The sequence below is a fragment of the Neopelma chrysocephalum genome, unplaced genomic scaffold, assembly GCF_003984885.1.
Source record: "Neopelma chrysocephalum unplaced genomic scaffold, ASM398488v2 Primary Assembly neopelma1_97517, whole genome shotgun sequence".
NCBI lineage: Eukaryota > Metazoa > Chordata > Aves > Passeriformes > Pipridae > Neopelma > Neopelma chrysocephalum.
This window is the reverse complement of record NW_020926159.1, coordinates 249834-269299: the sequence shown is the minus strand read 5'-3', so window position 1 is coordinate 269299 and position 19466 is coordinate 249834. Positions and strand designations below refer to the sequence as shown.

Genomic DNA, 19466 nt, shown 5'->3' with positions numbered 1-19466 from the left:
ATTGTGATTTACCCTTGTGTCTCTTCATATCTGCACCCGACACATGATTTTGAAGACTGAAATGTTCCTGGGCTTTTGACAATCATGGGCTGATATTGGTGAACTGGATATAACGTGATACACAAGAAGTTGAGACAGATGTTCTGGTGTAGTCTCTGGCCTTGTTCTTGGAGAGTAGGAAAGACAAAATATGCCAAAATATGTGTGCAAAATCCAACCATGGCAAGAGAATCCAAAAGAGAGCAAAGCATATGTGAAATATCCTACTCTTTAATGCTTCGTAAGGGGTCAAATATAACAGAGGTAAGAATGGAGTAGGAACTGAGTTGTCTCATAGCTTAGCCAGGATCCTGGAGTGCTTCAAACAGCACAAGGTATCATCCTATAAACAAATGACTTGAGCCTGGAGCTCTACATAATGCCATCATTGAACTAGTACCTAACCACAGTTATGTATTAGAGCCAGTGAGACGGTAGAACTGGAAAAAAACACACATTGTGCCTTTTTTTTTTTACAGAAAAAATGGATTTAATCAGAAAATATAAATTATCTACTCTTCAGTTCAATGTGACTTCACTCCAGAAGTGAAGAAAAGCATTTTTAAAAAAAGTACACAGGGGTTTTGGTGGGTTTTTTTTCATATTTACTAGAAAATCAAAGATTAAACTAAATCCATTGAAGGTTGATCATAATTCTTAATGTAATCTGAAAATATATATATATATTATTTTTAATGACACAGGTCAGAGAAGCCCTAACCATGAGTGAGGTTCCACAGAAAAATACCAAACCAAACACTGCATTCCACAAAGGCCAGGAGCCAAAAAGAGGTGAAGAAGAATAGACATGGGGCAGTGTTATCCCCATTTCCAGAAGTGGAGCTGTGGTAGTTAGGGTGACTTACCTGGTTTCAAACAAATGAGGAGGAGTCAGTACCAGGTCCTAGAACATGTCAGGTACCAACCACACAATATTCATAGGATCATATAATCATGATGTCTGGAAGAGACCTCAGGACCTCATCTAGTCCAACTTCCTCATCAGAGCAGGGTCAGCTCTTATATAAAATGGTTATCACAAGCTTTTTACTCCAGATCTCATTGCAAATTGCCTAATGTATTCACCAGAATTCAGTTTTCATGCAGTAATGTTGTAAGCTGAGCTGGGATTTACATGTAACTCAAGTTGAAATACAGACATGAGCTAAAACGTCTTGGAGGCATTCATGGCAAATGGTTTGAGAGATTATCACTGATAGTGGGAATTGCAACAGGAAAATAAACTGGAAGGTGGTACCATTGTGGAACTGTAAAATATGATCCCTGCACAAAACACAGAAAGGTGGGTCAAGAGATAATCTCTTTGTGACTTGATGGTTCTGGGCCTTGCAAATTCTCTGCACCTCAAATAAGGTTCATGAACATAGTTCAGCTTGAATGACAGTGTGTGTTTGTTTGTGTGTATGTAAACGGAAAAGAAGTACTATTCTCTTCCAAAACTTACATTTTTGTACTGTAGTCAAGCTTTCCATGTGACAAGGAGCAAGTGTGGTGTCCTGCACACACCTGAATGCCCACTAGTGCCAAGGAGCCCATGTTGCAACACAAATATACTTCCTAATGTAGACAGAGCCCAGCCCTTTTACAGGAATTAAACACGTTTCCTTCCTTACGTACTAGGCAGGATGATGACATCTTCCCCAGGGCCTGGGATGCTGCAGTTGGATCCACCCCAACCTTTTCCCACATCATTCCATGTCTCTGGGTGTGACCACTTCAAGACAGCACCAGAAGGATCTACAGAACAGGAAATACAAAGACAGAGTTATAATATTCAGTAGCCGGAAGAATTACCATTTCTTTGATAATTGAGCATCTGTGACATTATCATCATCCTGTCACTGATGAAGCAACATTAACTGCTCTTTGTTGTGTTCCATGCTTAAAGAAAGATGCTTGATTGAATTCCCAGGGCATGGGAATTTCCACAAGTTCCCAAAGTATGAAAGATTTTTAAAAATGAGCGATCAACTCTTACAAGCTTGTTAGCACTCAGAAAAGCAGGAGTCTTCCCTTTCCAAGGGGTGACTAAGAGCTGCCTTGGAAAAGAAGCTTGACCAAGACACGTGGCAACTCCAGCTCATTCCCCAAAGATTTCTTTTTTGGTTAAATCCAAAAGGGAACTCCTGAGCCTTAGGAAAATATTGGAATAAATTAAGTTTACAAAATGCAAGGTGCTTGACTTGCACTTGTGTTTTAGAGAGCTAACAAGCCAGGCTTCATAGATTAATTGCCCCTAAGTTTGTTCTGCCACCAAGAGATGAAGGAAAGTCTTCAAGGGGAAATCTTGCACACTAAGTTTACTAAGTCCTAAACTAATGCAGTCAGGGCCTCCCTCTGGAGGCCTCTGCAAGCACCTACTTCTGTCCTACCACTGTAAAGGGAATTCTGGCGTATTTTTCATTGAGGAAGGTTTAATTGGGTATTGAAAACACAGGAGCAAGCTCATGCCTAAGTGTTGGGGGCTAGATCCAGTTCAGTAACATTGTGGAGTAGAAAAAACATCCATTGCCAACACAGGGAAACACAGAGAAATTAAATCTTTATGGAGTTCCTTAAGGCTGGGCCTGTTTTTGCATCCCTTGTTTGTTCTGGGGGAAATAGTCTGCAAAAATATCTCTAAATTCACATAAGAGACTATTGTTGTTAATATATAGTAAGGCAGCTATGCAATTAATACCAAAATTTGGAGGTTTCCCTTGCCTCTGGTGTATTTTTCTGTCTGATTCAACATGAAACTCTGCAGTAATGTCAGACCATGAAGCACTAAAATAGTCTGTAGTCTTACATTCTCCATGACCTTTCTGATCTGCCATGGTATTTCTTAGTAAAAGTTTATGGTCTCTTATACTATGGAATCACACATTTATCTTGAGCAATGGTAGATACGGCTCAATGAAATGCTTAAATGAATACCAAGAACCTCTCTTAAGTTGATAGATGTGCAAAATATTGAAGTGAAAAACAGCAATTTATTCCTGAAAAAGCCATAAAAAAAGAAATGGTGTGACTCCCACACCAAGCCTTTCTGACACAGACTGTCACCCACCTGAGGTAGGTAAAGCCACTCTTTCCTTCTCTTTCAGTGTGACCTGAATTAAGTCAGCTCCTGTGACTGAACATAGAGAATTTTAGGGAGTTACAAATGAACAGACACAAAAAATCACACTAAATAAATTGCTACACATGAATTCCTGACATCATTATCCATTTCTTACAGAAACATTTTTTTAAGAGCTACTACACATGTTTTCTAAGCATTTTTTGTCCTTTTTTTTTGTGCTCTGAGAAAGGATTAAACAAACACATTTTAATTTACAGATATGGAGGGTCTCAAGACAACTCATTAGAAACAGCTAAAAGAAAACATTCAACAATCAGAAATTCTAGGTTGGAACTGGAATCTCATTTATCCCACTATAAATCCACAGCAGTTCCACCAACACAGGCAATATCACACCATTGAATGCATAATGTATTAACTGGCTCAAGAAGCGAATTACAGCTTTTGTTTTGTAGTCAGGTTTTGATTTTTTTTGCCCCCAAAATCTGGTATCTGAAAGAGATGCTTTAATTAGTCAGACTTTATAGACTTGAGACAGGGACCCTGTGTTCTCTGCCGTGAAAAGGGGTCAGAAGCAATTATCACAGTTGTAACCTTTGTGCCCGAGTATTGTCAGCAGGAGAAGGGCCAGGATAATGCAAATCAAAGAGGAGCAGGAGAAAGCTGCTTCAGACCCAGCTCAAATCCCACCTCCTCTTCATCTCCAGTGGCATATAAAGGCACTTCCTTTCAGTCACCAGACTGGAACAACCATAGGTTAAAATAGAAACACTCTGACAAACAAATAAATCCCCTGTCCTCTGCCCAACCCCTTATGGTGACCCTAAAATGTTGTTGCAAGATTGTTTTGGGGGGGTAGAAGAATTGTATCAATGAAACCATTGTCAGAACTTCCCTCAGTTCCAGAACATGCCAGGAACTTTCCTGTGTGTGTATCAACCCACCGGGGGGATTTCATGCCATATTGTAATTTACTTATTTTATCTTTAAACAAGTCTCCGCGCTTTTAAATTGCGAAACCCGTCCTTCCCTACCTCCCTCCTTTTCTCCCAGTGCAACTGAGCAAATTTAAAATAACTGAGGTTCATTAATTTTAAGTGTTCAATAAATTAGTATGAATAATCAAAAAACTTGATTCTTTCTGATAATTACTATTTGATGTCAGTTGAAAGCACTCGATTGAGTTAGCAGCATATGCTCCTATGCCAAATGAGGCTTCCATAATTAAATAGAAACTGATTCCATGAGGTTTTTCTCATGTCTGATTAATTAGTAATCAGGTGCCTCAGCCCTGTTCTTCAGTGACACCTTCTCTCCCAACGGTAGCTGGGATCTGATCCATACATCAGTCAAGCCAATCTGCCCCAAATCATCACACAGAGCTCGCAATGAACAGCATCATGTCCATCATGTCTTGTGTGGCCACAAGGTGAACCTTTGAGGAGAAAGAATGACATAAAGACTAATTTAGAGTCTTTGGCACAGCTCATGTGGCTTTCAGACAATACATCTCTGTGCACTTTTATGGTTACAGGAGTCAAAGCTGGTACATCGGCCTTAGGAAAAGTGAGAGAACCAAGTCCTGACATTGTCCTTTTTTGGCTAAATATATTTTGTCAGGTTTGTTGGATTTTTTTTCTTACTTTTGCAGGCACTAGAGTGAAATAATCTAATTAAGGATATTTGTATTGTTCAGAGAAATCCTGAGGAGACATAAAATATGATCAGTATGGTATATAGACCTTGTAAAGAGGTTCAATCCCCTTTCAATCATAGTGAAGAAAAGAACCATTAAAACTTAACTCAGTCCTATCCAGAGTCAGGGTAACAGTAAAAATTTCTCATGTCGAAAGTGTCATCCCACCACAGAGCATAAAAATTCAAACCATTGTAAATCATCTATACTCTCCATGAGCGCAGGAATTGGGGCCAGAATATTCACAGAATTCTCCACATCCTTGTAACTTGCAGCAATTATTTATATTGATGGGGTGCAAAGTGCAATGGTTGTAAATCAGTCATGTTTTGTTGCCATTTCCCACAAATACTCCTAAAAACTGACAAGAAAAGATAAAGGCCTTGGGATTAATCAAGACTACAGTGGTATAGTCCTTCTGCTTGTTTTGTTTTGCTCCTGAGTCCGTTATCACTGGGTTTTACAGGACAGGAAGAGATACAGGCAATACAGATGAAGGACATCATTAGTAAACATTGAATTAAGGTGACTCTTCTCAAAATGCAGTTATAAGGCTCCAGGGTTTAGTTGTATAAAACCTTTATAAGGCTCATCAATTTTCTGCCTTATTACAGCTCCTCCTGGATGTTTGGGCTGTGAATCATAAATATAGGCCTTTTGGATGATAGTCCTGGTAACTTTCTCCTGGTTCAGGGCTCCTTGAGTGAACATGAAGGAGGAGCAACTCAGTCTTTTATCAGCTTTGCAGTGACTCGGAATTTTGCCTGTGGATATTAGGAAGGGCTGAAACGAGGATAAATGGCTCCAATAGCCTGACTTACAAATAACAAGCAGCTCCATGCTATTTAACATCAATTGGGCTAACATCCATCACTGGGAAATCAAAACTTTTTAGACAGCACAATCAACCACACAGTGAGACACACCTCTAGAAACTGGAGAACCAGGGAGACGGTGTTTTGTCATCCTCTGTGAGGATCTGTTACAGGAGATACCCAGAAATACGGTATAATGGGGACACCAAAGTCAGAAGAGATGTTAAAAAAATTATATATATACATATATATGTATGTATGTATATATATGTATGTACATATATACACACATATACACTTGGGCTAATGGACACAGATTCTTGCTTACAGCAGATTAATATTTCCAGAGGTAGAGGTGAAGGTGTGAAATTCCTCCTGCAGACATCACGTAGTCAAAAAAGCATCCCTGACAGGATTATAAGGGCATTTCATCATCTTATTTCTGTAACTGCTACGTTCTCTGGTCTCTCTGCTTCCATGCCAGAAGGGCAGGAGCTCACCCACCAGGAGAAGGTTGTTTTTTCTCTGTGTGTCTATTGCAAAAATTAAGCAACTGAGGGAGATGGGGGTGTTTAGCCTGGAGGAAAGGGATCTCAGGGGGGACCCTATTGCTTCTACAACTACCTGGAAGGAGTTTATAGTCAGGTGGGAGTTGGCCTCTTCTCCCAAGCAACTTGCAACAAGACAAGAGGAAATGGCCTCAAGCTACAGCAGGGGAAGTTCAGGTTGAACATCAGGAAGAATTTCTTCACTGAAAGGCTGGTCAAGCATTGGAAAGAGCTGCCCAGGAGGTGGTGGAGTCCCCATCCCTGGAGGTGTTTGAGGAAAGACTTGGCACTCAGTGCTCTGGTCTGGTTGACAAGGTGGGGATCAGTCAAAGGTTGGATTCGATGATCTTGGAGGTCTTTTCCAATCTAAATGATTCTGTGATTACAAAGGGCACGTCTTTGCCAAGAACTGACATTTCATTCCATGGAGGCCACTGAGCAGCCCACATCTGGTCAACTGGCCCTCAAAACAACTGATATGGGATAAGTTTTATCTGGCTGGAAAAAAAGACCCATCCCTGCACAACCAGTGCTCTGTAAAGAATTAACTCCATTCTTTAGGTCTTTAACCTTGGATTCTCCTTTACCCCCAAGCAATAAGGCTGCAGAAAATATCTGTGTTTATTTATTTTCTGTATTTTAATATTAGAAACAAACATTCTTAAGGGTCTTCTTTTCCTCCTACACAAAGCAATTACAGAAATCCACAGAGTCTAATGGAAGTGAGATCATTCTTTAGGAATCTAGAAAAGACAATAAGTATAATCAAATTATTTTTAAGAACTACGGGAACTGTAAACCTGCTTCTGACACAGCAGTAATATGATGTTGAGCCTCAGGCCCTCTTAACAATTCACACATGAGTTACTTGAGCAGTCAGCAGGATGACCCATCTCCATAAAAGTTGTGTCTATGGAAAAATGTACTTGGGGTAAATAAAAAGTTTGATAATCCTTTCAGTGATGTTTTCAATAATGTTTGTGTCCAGCCCTTCAATTTTAGAAAAATTAGAAAAAGCCAAGAGAAATCTGGACATGCAGGAAGCCAACTCTTTGTTTCATTCCAAAAGAAAATCGTTCAATCATTTCAAAAGTGAACAAGAGAGAATCAACATCCCTCTGGTTTTTAGCCAGTTCCAGTATTGCCCAGAGACCTTAACCAAGGAGCAGTACCACACTGTGGCACCATATGCTGAAATTTGTAATACACTTAAAAAAGCTCATAATGTTATTATTGTAATTTGCACAGGATATTTCTCCTAAAAATATTCCAAATGTCCAAGTGTGATGTTTCTTTCCACCATTCTTGGTACAATAAGTGGTCTTTTTTCGATGCAGCATGGTCACATCATGTTTCACGCTCCTCCAAACATGGTTGAGCCATAACCCATCAGTGTTTTGGAGAGTCACACAGGATTTAAGGGCCCACCAGTGACCTTTGAGGAAGGTTTCTTAAGGCAATGGGTGCCCCAGAGAAAATCAGGGTGATGCTATGAAGGCTGACCCATGTCAAAGCAAAGCTGATGATGTAGAAATGACTGGCACGGGAACCCTCAAGCTTCCTTGTCTCCCCTTCATCCAGCATCCAGCTGGGACATGGGGTTATCTGTCCTTCAGTACCAAATCCTTTAAAATGGTCTGAAAAGACGATTTTCAAAGGGACTTATGGGCTGGTTAACAGAGTTTCATGTGCGTAGGTAGCAGTGACTCCTTTGTTAATAGGATCATTACCCACATAACAGAAACATTCTCCATTACTATTATTTCTCCCCATTCAGCACCCTCTGCATTCTCCCGTGCCCAAGCCTAATTTGCAAAACTCCGAGCATCAGTGCAACTTAACTCCTTTAATCCCCTCCATACGGTCTATTTTCTTGCCTTTTGTGTTAGACAGACCTTTTTGCCTCCCCCAAAGATAAACAAACACTTGCATGACGCCAGGCAATTTCGGACGGAAAAGGGCATGGAGAAAGCCTGAGCCCAACGAGGACTGCTGGCCAAGGTGGCTTCATTCAGCTGCCCACTTCGTTTGAATAACAATATCTTCTCAGTCACGGGGTTTTCCCTCCTCTTCTCCCCCCTTTTCTCCCCATGCGGACCTGAGTAAAAGGCTGTGTGAATTCAGGAGACTGCTTGTGAATGAGCCGGCATCTGATCCGTATTTACCGACGTTAATTTTGGATGTAATGCACCCCTGCCACTTCCCCACAGTTTGCCCTAAAAGGCTTTCTGACAGGCACAAAAGCGGCGGGTCAAAAGTAAGTTGACCCCTGCCAGAATGTACAATTATTGCAAAGAGGTGGTAACACCAGCAGCTGTCGAAACCCCACCGGCACGGCGAGGAGCTTCCAAAAGTCGGGGGGATGACTAATAGGCTGGAGCGCTCCCCTCCGCCCTGCGAGAGCCCGCGACTTCGGGCAGGAAGAATTATGGCCCTCCCGAGCAGCTGCAATAATTGTCTTCCCATTGTCCCTCGGCCACCCCCTACAAGTGCCCATTGTGGGCGCGGAGTCAAGTGATTATATGCTTGGGCTGATGCTGTTTGCGCCCAGCTGCCCGACCGCTGACACACGAGCGCGGAGAGGGGGGACCCGCGTCTGCTAGACGGGACTCCGACATACCAGACCTTTTACATAAGTCAAACAGGAACAAATGACTCTTTATCAGCCCCTTCTCCCTTTGAAGTGGCGGCTGCTTATAGGCCCTTACAGCTTTTCCTCCTTAGCCCGAGCAAACATCCTCCTTTTGATATGCTACATGCTCATTATCTCTGCCCCATTTAATGATTTTTGATTGAAGGGTGGCAGCGCGGTTGCCAAGAGGGTAGTTAAAGAGGCTCCACGCAGGCAGGACAACAAGAAAGGCTTTCCTTGTGCAGTAGCCTAAATTTGGAGTTTCTTAACAGTGTGTTCTTGTTCTTAGCAGCAGATAAGGGCTGAGCGTGAAATTCTTAATTAAGCAGTAAATAGAGAGTGGGGTGTCAGCAGATGCAGCCTGTAGCCATGGAGACCAAGGCTGATGAAGGAGGGAGCTAAGACTCCGCGCCGGCCCGGGGCTCGGGCATGACTGACAGCTGAAGAATCCGACAAAGCTTGTAAACGGGATTAATTAGTTGGCTAATTATTTCATATAGCTAAATGTAAAGAAAATATTTAAAAACACCACCAAAAAAAAGCCCAGCTTGCAGAGGTAGGCGGGAAGATGGTGTGAAGGCCAGACCTTCAAGTGGTGTCCTCACTGGGTCTGTGGGTGGACTGAGTGGGTTTTTTAAGGCCAGAAGGGACTATTGTGGCTTGACCTCCTACAGAGCGTGAATCTCTCCTCATGAGGTTCCTAATAGCTTCTCGCAGAGCTGGAGCATATTTCTCTGAAAGGATGGCCAAGCATCATCTAAGGACCCTGAGTGATGGAAAGCCCACCACATGCCATGAGTCTGCTCTGCTGGCTAATTATCCTCACCCTCTCAGCCTGCACAGTGGAGGCTGGGAGGGAGATGAAATGGCACACCAGGGCTGGGAATCCACTCACTTTGTTTCAGACTTTCACCCTACACCAACAGCATAGATATGAGGTACCCAACACTGAATTATTGATCTCACCCCTGTAAAAGTCCTCGCTGAAAATGTTCACAGCATGAATTATACATGTTAGGTGTTTTCATAATTTTCCCCTTGTGTACTTTGGATGATTGTTTCTCTATTACAATGAGAAACAACAACAAGCTCTTCACATAATAAAAATCAAGAGGAAAGAAAGGAGAGAGAAGGACAAGAAAGTATCGGTGATGCAAGAGTGACGTATCCCAGTCTTCCCAAGACTGTCATCTCCTCTATTTTCAACAGCTGAGGCCAAGATACAGATGTCATCTTCTGAGCTTTCCCAGGCTTCCCTGACAGTACAATTCAGGATATGCAAACTGAGAAGCAGTTAACTTTTATATTTGAAAGAACAAATTTACACAGTTAGTAAACTGAAATAATAAAACTTTTTTTCTCCTTTCAGTAGACACTTGTTATGAACTTGGGCAAGGCTTAGACTCAACAGCTAAATTTATAGTATCTATACCTGTACTATATCTAAACAGGGCCAGGACACAGAACTAGGACCTGGACCCTAATTATCTACGTGGTTATATTGCTGGCCAAGTTCCTGGCAGAGCTTCAGCCCAGACTCCCAGATGATGACCAGTATGGTTTTGGAGTTAGCACAGGGCAGGGGTCTTTCCCAGTTTGAAGCCTGGATGTATCTAGCCTGTTTTGAGAGCTAAAATGTTCAGCTGCATGGACACAAGCTGTGCAGTGGCAGTCGGCTGCAGGACCAGAGGTGGATGCAGGATGTGTGATCCTCAAACTGAGTTTAAGGTGTGGGCTTCCCATTTCTCCAGAAATGTAAACAGGATGATTTTCATTGTTCCCAGACCAAGCCCAGGGGTTTGCCTGCCCTCATTCCAGCTGTGTTTTCTTCTCCACTGTCCCAATGATTGTTCTAGTTGCTCATTCCTACATGAGAAAGCCATTTACGTGCCATCTCATTAGTAAAAATCAAGGGAAATTCTAATGGATTAGATGAGTGAAAATTTTTCTGACTGTAAAAATCATCATTTACTATCCCTGTGTAACAGTCATGAAGGACAAGCTCTGCTTCTCAAAGACACCAAAATATTTTTGTGATTCTGGGTTCTACTATTACTAATAAAAACAACAATCATTACCTTGCTTTTGACATACAGAGCTTAGACCCTTATAAAATTATTTGCCTGAGAATGGAAATTGTGGAAAATGTCCAAAATTTAAAAGAATAAATGAAACTTGAATAAGTATCAGTAAAATACCTGATTTTTTTTTAATGACCACCACTCTTCATGATGTAGCATACAAAGTCAACATATTCAAATGCAAAGGACTAAATGTTTTTGGAAATTTCCAGTCCTAGGAAAAATTCTCTCCCAGTAATCCTATTGCCTTCAGTGGGCTCATATTATTTAGATTGCCCATGATTTATTGATACATATGACATAGGACCAGCTGACATCAGAGGTCTTTGGTGGAATTTAATGCCTTTACCTCTCAGAAAAACCCAATTCCAATACAACTGATATCACATCACCCACTATTTATGATACATTCCTTTTGTTAACAGATCAGCCATCAGATTGATCAGTTAGGGATGGACCTGATGTGCATTTATCTATTTGATTAACACTTTGGAGGAACTCTCACCTATTGAAAGGCCATTGAAAGATGGCCTTTTGTATATCTGGAGTTTAAATTAAAAAAGCATCGGCTCTGTGACCATTCTTGAATAAAAAGGGGCATTGCAATCCTTGTATTGCACTTACCCAAATAGGTCAACTTCCCCAGTCTGCTGTCAAGATACCAATCACAGCTCCTGTGTTGTCCATATGAAGGCAGGGATTGGAGGGGCTCTCCAGTCCTTGTCCCACAGGACACCACGACCTCAAGATGGGCAGGAAGATCCTGGTGTTCCACCAGCAAGTAATTCCCAGTCTTGAAGGTGCTAAATGTCACTGAATACTAGAGAAGAGGGAACCAAAATAAACACCCCTGAGTCTGTGATTAAAGCTCCATGGAGTGCAGTATAAAGGGGTAAAGAGGATGGTGCTCCTCACAGGTAACACATTCTTTTGCAGAACGTGTGTTGAAAACAAGAAGAGCAACATAAAATTAAGCAGAAGATGATGGTAAATGTGGAAAAAATCAACTCCCCTGGTGCAGAGGAACAATGTCTTGAGAAAACCATACTTCAACATGTGTTAATGCAGTAAAAATCTCCATGATTCCTAAGCACCACACTGAACTTTCACCTAAGACATCTGAAATCATTAAGAGTTCAAGGTCAGGTAGGACAGGGCTTGGAGCAACCTGTCTAGTGGAAGGTGTCCCTGCCCGTGGTAGGAGAGCTGGAACTAGATGGTCTTTAAAGTCCCCTCCAACCCAACCCATTCTATGATTCTGTGATCTTCCTGCTCCAATTTACTATTGAGAGCTTCAGGTCATCTTATCTAAGCCTGTAAATAGAGAGAGACTTTCTCAGTGCATTTAACAAATTTTTTCTTCTCTCTGCTCACCCAAAAATATGAAAGTATGATTATCTCTTCCAGATACAATTTTGAAATTATAAAACATTCTGGTGTTACCTGGAGCTGTTTTCTGACCAAAGGGTTGTCAAATGTCAGTGTGTAAGTCCCTTTATCCAAAAGGAGAACCACCCAGCCATAGAGGTTTGATAAAGTATCAGGGACATAATTGACTGTGGTTGTCTTATTCCTTCTGTCAGTCACAGTTAAATTATAGGGAATGTCTGGAGCCTCTTTTCTGCAGAAAACAAACAAGCAAACAAAAAAATAAAAACTACATTTTTACACTGAACTCTGTCATTTTGCAGCCTTCACAGTTCTATTTTTATTTGAATTACAGTAGTTATGCAGGATCTGTCTCAGAATGTGACTTCATTTGTGTAATTCTTTATAGATACCATAAGAAATAATCTCTGTTTCAAGTGCTGTAAAAAAAGAAAGGGAAAAAGAGAGACACAGGTTGGAGGAATAAAGGTAGAGAGGAGCAAAGCAGAGCAATGGCAACAGTCAGGGTACAAACTCCTACGCTGTCAGAGTATTTCCCCATCCATCAAATTCATGGGCCTCAGGTTCAGCTTTTAGGATCTTCATGACATTTGACAGAGTTCTCTGATTAGCCCCATCCCAGGCTAAATGGGGCTCTGAGCAACCTGGTCAAGTGCTGTCCCTACCCACAGCAAAGGGGGTTGGATTAGATGGTCTTTAAGGTTCCTTCCAACCCAAACCATGCTGTGATTCCTCACTCACCTTGGAGTGGTCAAAAGTTTCACTGAGGTTGAAGGTGCAAAAATCCTGTGTAATTCAACAATCTGCTCTTTACCTGCACTACGAAGCTGAGGCTGCCACAGACTACGAAAGTCATCACAGACTGGATGAGGTTATAGTGCAGCAGTTCTTCTGAGCATCTAAATGAGAAGTCAAACCCTTTTCTATCAGGACTTTGCACAAATTTTGTCAAATCTAGTCAGAGAAAAATACCCTCACTGAACACATCAACAGTAGTAATGATATCAGAAGTGGCCATGAGCCCTTTTGATTTAAGGCCTCTGGAGACTCTTCTCAGTTTTGGCATTTGAGCTGACACTAAGCTTGAAAAATCTCCTCTCTTAAGCATACCTAAAATGCTATTTCTCAATATTTGGAGTATTACCCTACAACTACACATCTCATCCTATTTCCCAACCTTCAAGATTGGATAGAGCTTATTTATCCAGGGCAGAAATTGCTAAAACTCATGTCATCCTGCAATTTGCCTGTCTGTATTTGCAGTTTTTGGTTGGGCCTTTTTTTCCGCTTAGTGCTTTGGAGAAAATATAATATTACAATAAAAGTCATCTTGCAGATATTTTTTCTTTTTTTTTTTTTAAATCAGTTCTGAGATTATTTTTTTTTTTTAAAATTTGTTATTCTAGTGTCTGTCACTTTGGTAAAGGGCTTTCTGGTTACCCAGAAACATTCAGCTGAGAAGCAGCAGTGGCAAAGAGAAGCGTGAATCAGCAAAGAATCACTCAACCAGAAGATATTGGCAGACCAATGAAACTGGCTGGAAGGAGTTTATAAGGCTTAAACAGCTTTTGTACTACTAATAAACCTCCTCTTATAGGCATTAACTGGACCAGGATATTAGGCTGCTAATTAAGCAAATAAACGACAACAAGCACATTATTGCCACAGTTATCAGCACCTGCAAAGGTATTCAGGAAAACATTTCCAGCAGCAGAAGCACAACACAGGTAATGTCGAGAAAAATTAAACTCTCCTGCACATCAGAAATTGCCTTATTGAGTTACAAAGGTGCCCAACACCACAGCAAGTGACAGAGACTCAGAGACACCCTCTCTGCAACATAAATCCACATGGTCTTGCTCTTCACTCATTTTACTTTTCATTGCTGGAGAAGTCTGATGAGACACTTGGAATCACTTTTATCAGGAGTCCCTCCCCAGTACTTCCAAGAAAAGTAAAGACAGAGAAGAAAGCCTAGAAGGGATAATCCTGCTGGGATGCAAGACACCTGACTGATCTGTCAGAAAGTTAGGATACAATTCCACACTAGCCATGTAGATTCACTAGCTAATGAATGGCAATATGAATTCACTAGCTAGTGAATTAACTGTGAATCCAGTTATATTGGAGACCAATGCTGAGAAGACCCTAAATAAATATCTTAAACCAGACAGCTGACTTCCAGATGGCTACAGTTAAGTGAAATACATCTTTCCCTGCGTGCCTACTTATAACAGACAAGGCATAGAATCATAGAACCATTTAGGTTGGAAAAGACCTCTGAGTCCACCGAGTCCATGCATTAACCCAGCACTGCCAAGCCCATCACTAAATCATGTTCTCAAGTGCCACAGTCACAGGTTTTTTGAACCCTTCACTTATGTCACTGTGTTCAGCCAGAAAGAGACAGGACAGGGAATTCTCTGGATCTTGTCCTCTCTCCCTAGATTCCAAAGCTAGCATAGACTTTTGACTGCTTCAGACACTCCCAGCTTTACTTTTCAGTTAATTTTTCTCACTCTTTAGGGTGGAGACACAGAGAACTTTTAATTTGAAAACACCATTTTTTATGCCAGAAAGCCTTTCTGAGTAAGAAAATTTTATGTGGTATCATACCATGATAGTCCGGCTTCCCTGACCTTCACCTGGAAGTTTGCTCCTGACTCAGGAAGGAAAGGGAGCAGGAGATATTTTATGGCCTGAAATCTCTGGGGTTTTCTTGACCTGGAATGCTGCGTCCTTGTCTTCTGCATACCTTGCTCGAGGTGTTGTCACCTACAAACGCTTACCCTACTCTTCACAGACTGCTCAGGACACCAAAACAAAAATTTGGGGAACCTGGAAAACTTTGCCCCTGGAAAAGTGCTCCCCTGGAAAGGATGTCAGTGTGCTTGTTTTGTCACCTATATGCCAAACAGACACCAAAATAGAAGTACCCTGCTAATGGAATTACCAGCCACAATTAGCACCATTTCCATTTGCCCTAAATAGCCAGCGATTTCACTGTGCCCTAAATAGCCACCAATCTACCTCTCTTTAATGCTAATGAAGCACAGTAGCGCTGGCACACGAGTATTTCTAATTCAGAGGATCCGAGGGAGCCTGCACGCATCATTAACGTGGAGAGCTTCATTATCAGAGGAAAGAGCCTTCCCCTGAACTTCCCCTGGCTTTATTTGAAAGAAACTTGGAGGCAATGGTCTTAATGCAAAATTAACCCTCGCTTTAAACCGCTGGAAGCCTTTACGAACTGTAAGGGGAAAAAAAAGGATGACTCACTGAAAAGGCTGTATTTTTATATCGAAGCAGGTTTCAATTAAGGAGCAATTTGCTTTAGAAATATGGCAGGATTACTGGATAGGGCTTTACAGTCTGAGCCACAATTTACCAGTTGTGACTGTATAAACTGTTATGTAATTTAGCTCAAGTGCATTGTGCAGAACTGCTCGACAGAGATGAGCCACAAAGGATTTGTTAAACCAATCAACAACATGGAGTAGAACAAATATTAACTCTCCTGTTTATGTTTACCATTAATTTATTTATCCTGAGGGTCCATATCTGTGTGTATGAAGGCAGGTTCCGTGTTTAGCTCTAAATGCTTTCTGTTTGTGTAATAATCCATTATGTTTATCCCTCTTCAAAAACAGGAAACAATATAGCGTTGAACTTCAAATGGGACACCAAATGTTTATATCAACGGTCCAGATTTATTGCTGGCCAAAGGGAGGCTAATTCCAAATTATGACCATACCAAACACTTTACAGGTTTAATGTTGGGCCCCAAACCAATTCTGCTTATTTTAATTGCCAGGAACTAAGAATTTTCAGCTGTTTTCAGTAAGTGTGTGTATCTTTGCTGAGATACCAAGCTCATGATTCAAATCTGCCTTGCATTATGAACCCTTACCAGCAGTGATGTTTTTTCATGCATGGGTCTTTTTGGAAATAACCAGATCTTTGAGAAACCACCATGGTCTGAATTTGAAATAAAATAAGAATTGAGATAGTCTCCCAGAAATAGAAACAGTTGTGACTGACAAGCCAAGGTAGCTTCATTCAGAGTAGCATCTCAGTTTGCTACCCTTGATTTCCTAACTCCTCTTGTTCCTATATGAGTTCCTCAGCTCCTGTAGTTTACAGCCTGTTTTTTTCAGGAAAACTAAAATCAGATAGAAATTTTGAGCTGGAAAGTGGCTCATCAACAAACAGCCCAAATATCTCTGAGTACAAGCATGGTAAAGACCAAAGGAGGACCACTTGGTCACTCCACTTTTCCCACATCAGGCAGAACTCAGAAGAATTTGAAGTGGATCTGAAAAAAAATCCAGACACAGGTGCTCTGGCACAGGTTGTCCAGAAAAGCTGTGCCTGCACCACCCTGGGAAATGTTCAAGGCCAGGTTGGACGGGGCTTGGAGCAACCTGGGATAGCGAAAGGTGTTCCTGCCCATGACAGGGGGATTGGAACAAGATGATATTTAAGGTCCCTTTCAACCCAAGCCATTCAATGATTCCATGAATCTATGTTTTTAGGATTAATAACATGTTAGGTTATGACAGGGAGTCCCAGCTGATGTGTCTGGCTCAGATCTATCCAGACCATGAGAAACATCCAACAGACTTGCCAGATTTCTCCTTCCACGTAGTGGAAGAAAGTGTAGGGCTAGAAAATGTTGCCTCAATGGTAAATTTATCTCCCTGCACCCAGAAACACCCCAGGTTATGGTCAAGCTGAGGGAGAGGTCTTGAGGAAACATCTTGTTTTGTATATTCATGAGCCTGTGCAAGTTCTGGCTTTGTTTCCCATACCCCAGTCTGTGGGATAAATGGAAAGGTTTCCTCCAGTTGGAACCAAATTTCTCTTGTCTGTTTTGGTGGGATGTCTGAGATGACAGAAGTACAGCACAGTAAGAGCTGAACTTCTGAAGCTGAGCTGATGAGTTGGTGAGTGAAGAGCTAAGAGTCAACAATTTAATATTTGCCTCCCATGTTATGGCACAGGAGCCCTGAGAGGGGTGGGTTATGAGGGCAAGTGAGTGTGTAACCTGCCCCATGTGTGAGCACAGTCATGTACACAGGGAGGACACAGGAACAGAGAACAAATGAGCATGTGCACATTGAGAGAAGAAGGGTGGTTGTCAGGGTGTTTCATAGCAGGTGGGTGTTCATATGAAGGCACCACAGCAAGTAAATACCAAAGGGAAAGCAAAGCTGGAGCAACCATTTTAAGTCTCTTCAAGACTCAAAGCCACAGAGGTAGGGGGTGGGTACACCATTCCTTTCTCACCAAAGCAGCGGCTGCTTTGCGTCAACTCAAAGCACACACGACAGGAGAGGCTGTTAGACCAGATTTAAGAATTCAGGCTGTAAAGAAGAAAGCTAATCTTTTCCTCCACAGCAGACTAGAGAAGAGGGAAGCAATAAAAGGCTTGAACTACAAGACTGGTGCTGAGCAAGTCCCAGATTTCCACAGTGAGAAATGGAAACAAATGAAAAGGGACCAAGAGGAAAACTTCCTCCTGGTGTGCCGAGTGTTTGGAGTCCCCTTTGCCGCAAGGTGCTGCCTGGCTGCAGATTATTCTAATGCTCTCCTCTTGTGAAAATTATGCATAATGTGAAGAAACTTTGAAAGTCACTTAATCATGTTATGACAATTTTTTAATGAAAATTTGTTTTAATATTAATAGAGATTCATAGTTTCATGATAATATGGGTGGCGGTGGCATTTGGAGCAGCCGTATCTTGCCTGCAGCCATGCTGTGCTGTGCCATAGCATAAGCTGTGCTTCAGACTACTCAATAACTTTCCCACATATAAATTTATAAAGACTTTTATAAGCTCCAATTACGTTTTTAAAAGACATAAAAACCCTCTTTAAAGGGTGCTTACGTGACACATTAGTTTAACTTTCAACTGGACTTTGTGAAGAAGGGTTTTGTTACGGCAGTGTAAGCTTGGAGATGGATCCACATTTCCCTGGAAGTTGATGGGTGAAGCAGTTCAGGACAGAGAGTCACAAAAGGTTCAAGATAGTAGTTTTCCTAAATTTAAATATTGACTTCTAGTGTTTTTCTCGAACAAACCCTTTTATTCCCCCCAAACATATGTTCCGGGGGGAAAAAGTGTTAATAAACTATGTGCATTCTGGTAAATTAAAGAGCACAAAGGTAAAGAGTTAATTGCCCACATTGTAGACTTAGATAATTAAAATGGTCTCAGACAAGCTTTTAACTTGCACCAACCAGCCCTATCCCAGACAGCTCCCAGGCAGGGGATCTTTCCTAAAAGTTAGTCCTTATGCCACATTCACTGTGTCTTGGAGGCTGAGAAAGTAAATAACATGGCCATGGCCAAGCTTGGCCCATTGCCCTCTGGCTCAGGGAGTGATCCTGAGGTTGCTGCAAGAGAGGTTGTCATGTTGGGACTACCCTCTCAAAACCCATTGCTTTCTTCAGCCTTTAGGATTTTTGGAGCTGAAGTCCACCCCTGAAACTCAGAGGAAGAAAAAACACACTATCTCAAGCTTCTCATGCTTTTTATTGAGTATCACAGGGAATTACACCACATTGGACCAAGAGAGATAGCACAGGAGATGAGACTCTTTTACTGCTACTGCCTGGGACATTTTCCTTCTACAGAGTAACTTCCTACCAAAATCAGGATGCTCTTGTGCTGTCACTTTGGCCAGATGATCATGGGTTCAGTCCTTAAGTCTTGGGCCCAGGGGCTTGTAATCCGTTTTTCATCCCTGGTTTGGTAGCACCCCACTTTTACTGACTACAGAGCTTATGACGAGCAGTAAGTACAACCAGCAAAGTGCAGATCTTACAGGTCACATATTCCAGGGACTATGGAGCACAACAGAGGGATTTCTTCCAGAGTGGTTTTTAATTCTTTTCTTATCAGAAAATAAAGAAAGTCAAGCAACAGTACTTTTATCTTTTTACTGAGATGAGATGAATCCAAGAAACTGTACAGTTAGGAATTTTTTCCTGTCACCCACCTGTCTTTATTCTCTCTGCTCAACCTCTGCCAATTGCTCCTAGTCATGTTTTGCTGTATTAATCCTAAAATATTCCCTTTTTATTGCAAACACTCTTCAAATACATCTGGATAAAATTCACTGATTCTCCTTCTTCTCCCACCCCCACATCCTCTGGCCATGCTGTGGATATTTTA

The 19466-nt window shown here is 41.6% G+C and overlaps 1 protein-coding gene across 7 annotated transcripts in view; it reads right to left on the bottom strand.

The window, feature by feature from the left end:
• The window catches only part of PKHD1 (PKHD1, fibrocystin/polyductin), a 254701-nt gene that overhangs the window by 96035 nt on the left and 139200 nt on the right, over positions 1-19466 (bottom strand). For all 7 annotated transcript variants that reach the window (XR_003532415.1, XR_003532416.1, XM_027672673.1 and 4 more), the window contains 4 exons: positions 12340-12517; positions 11521-11716; positions 3110-3175; positions 1678-1797 (listed from right to left, as the gene is read on the bottom strand). Coding sequence is in view for 5 of the 7 variants with exons in the window: in XM_027672673.1 (XP_027528474.1) it covers positions 1678-1797; positions 3110-3175; positions 11521-11716; positions 12340-12517 (560 nt within the window). In the remaining 2 variants the exon portion in view is untranslated. The remainder of the gene's footprint in view (positions 1-1677; positions 1798-3109; positions 3176-11520; positions 11717-12339; positions 12518-19466) is intronic.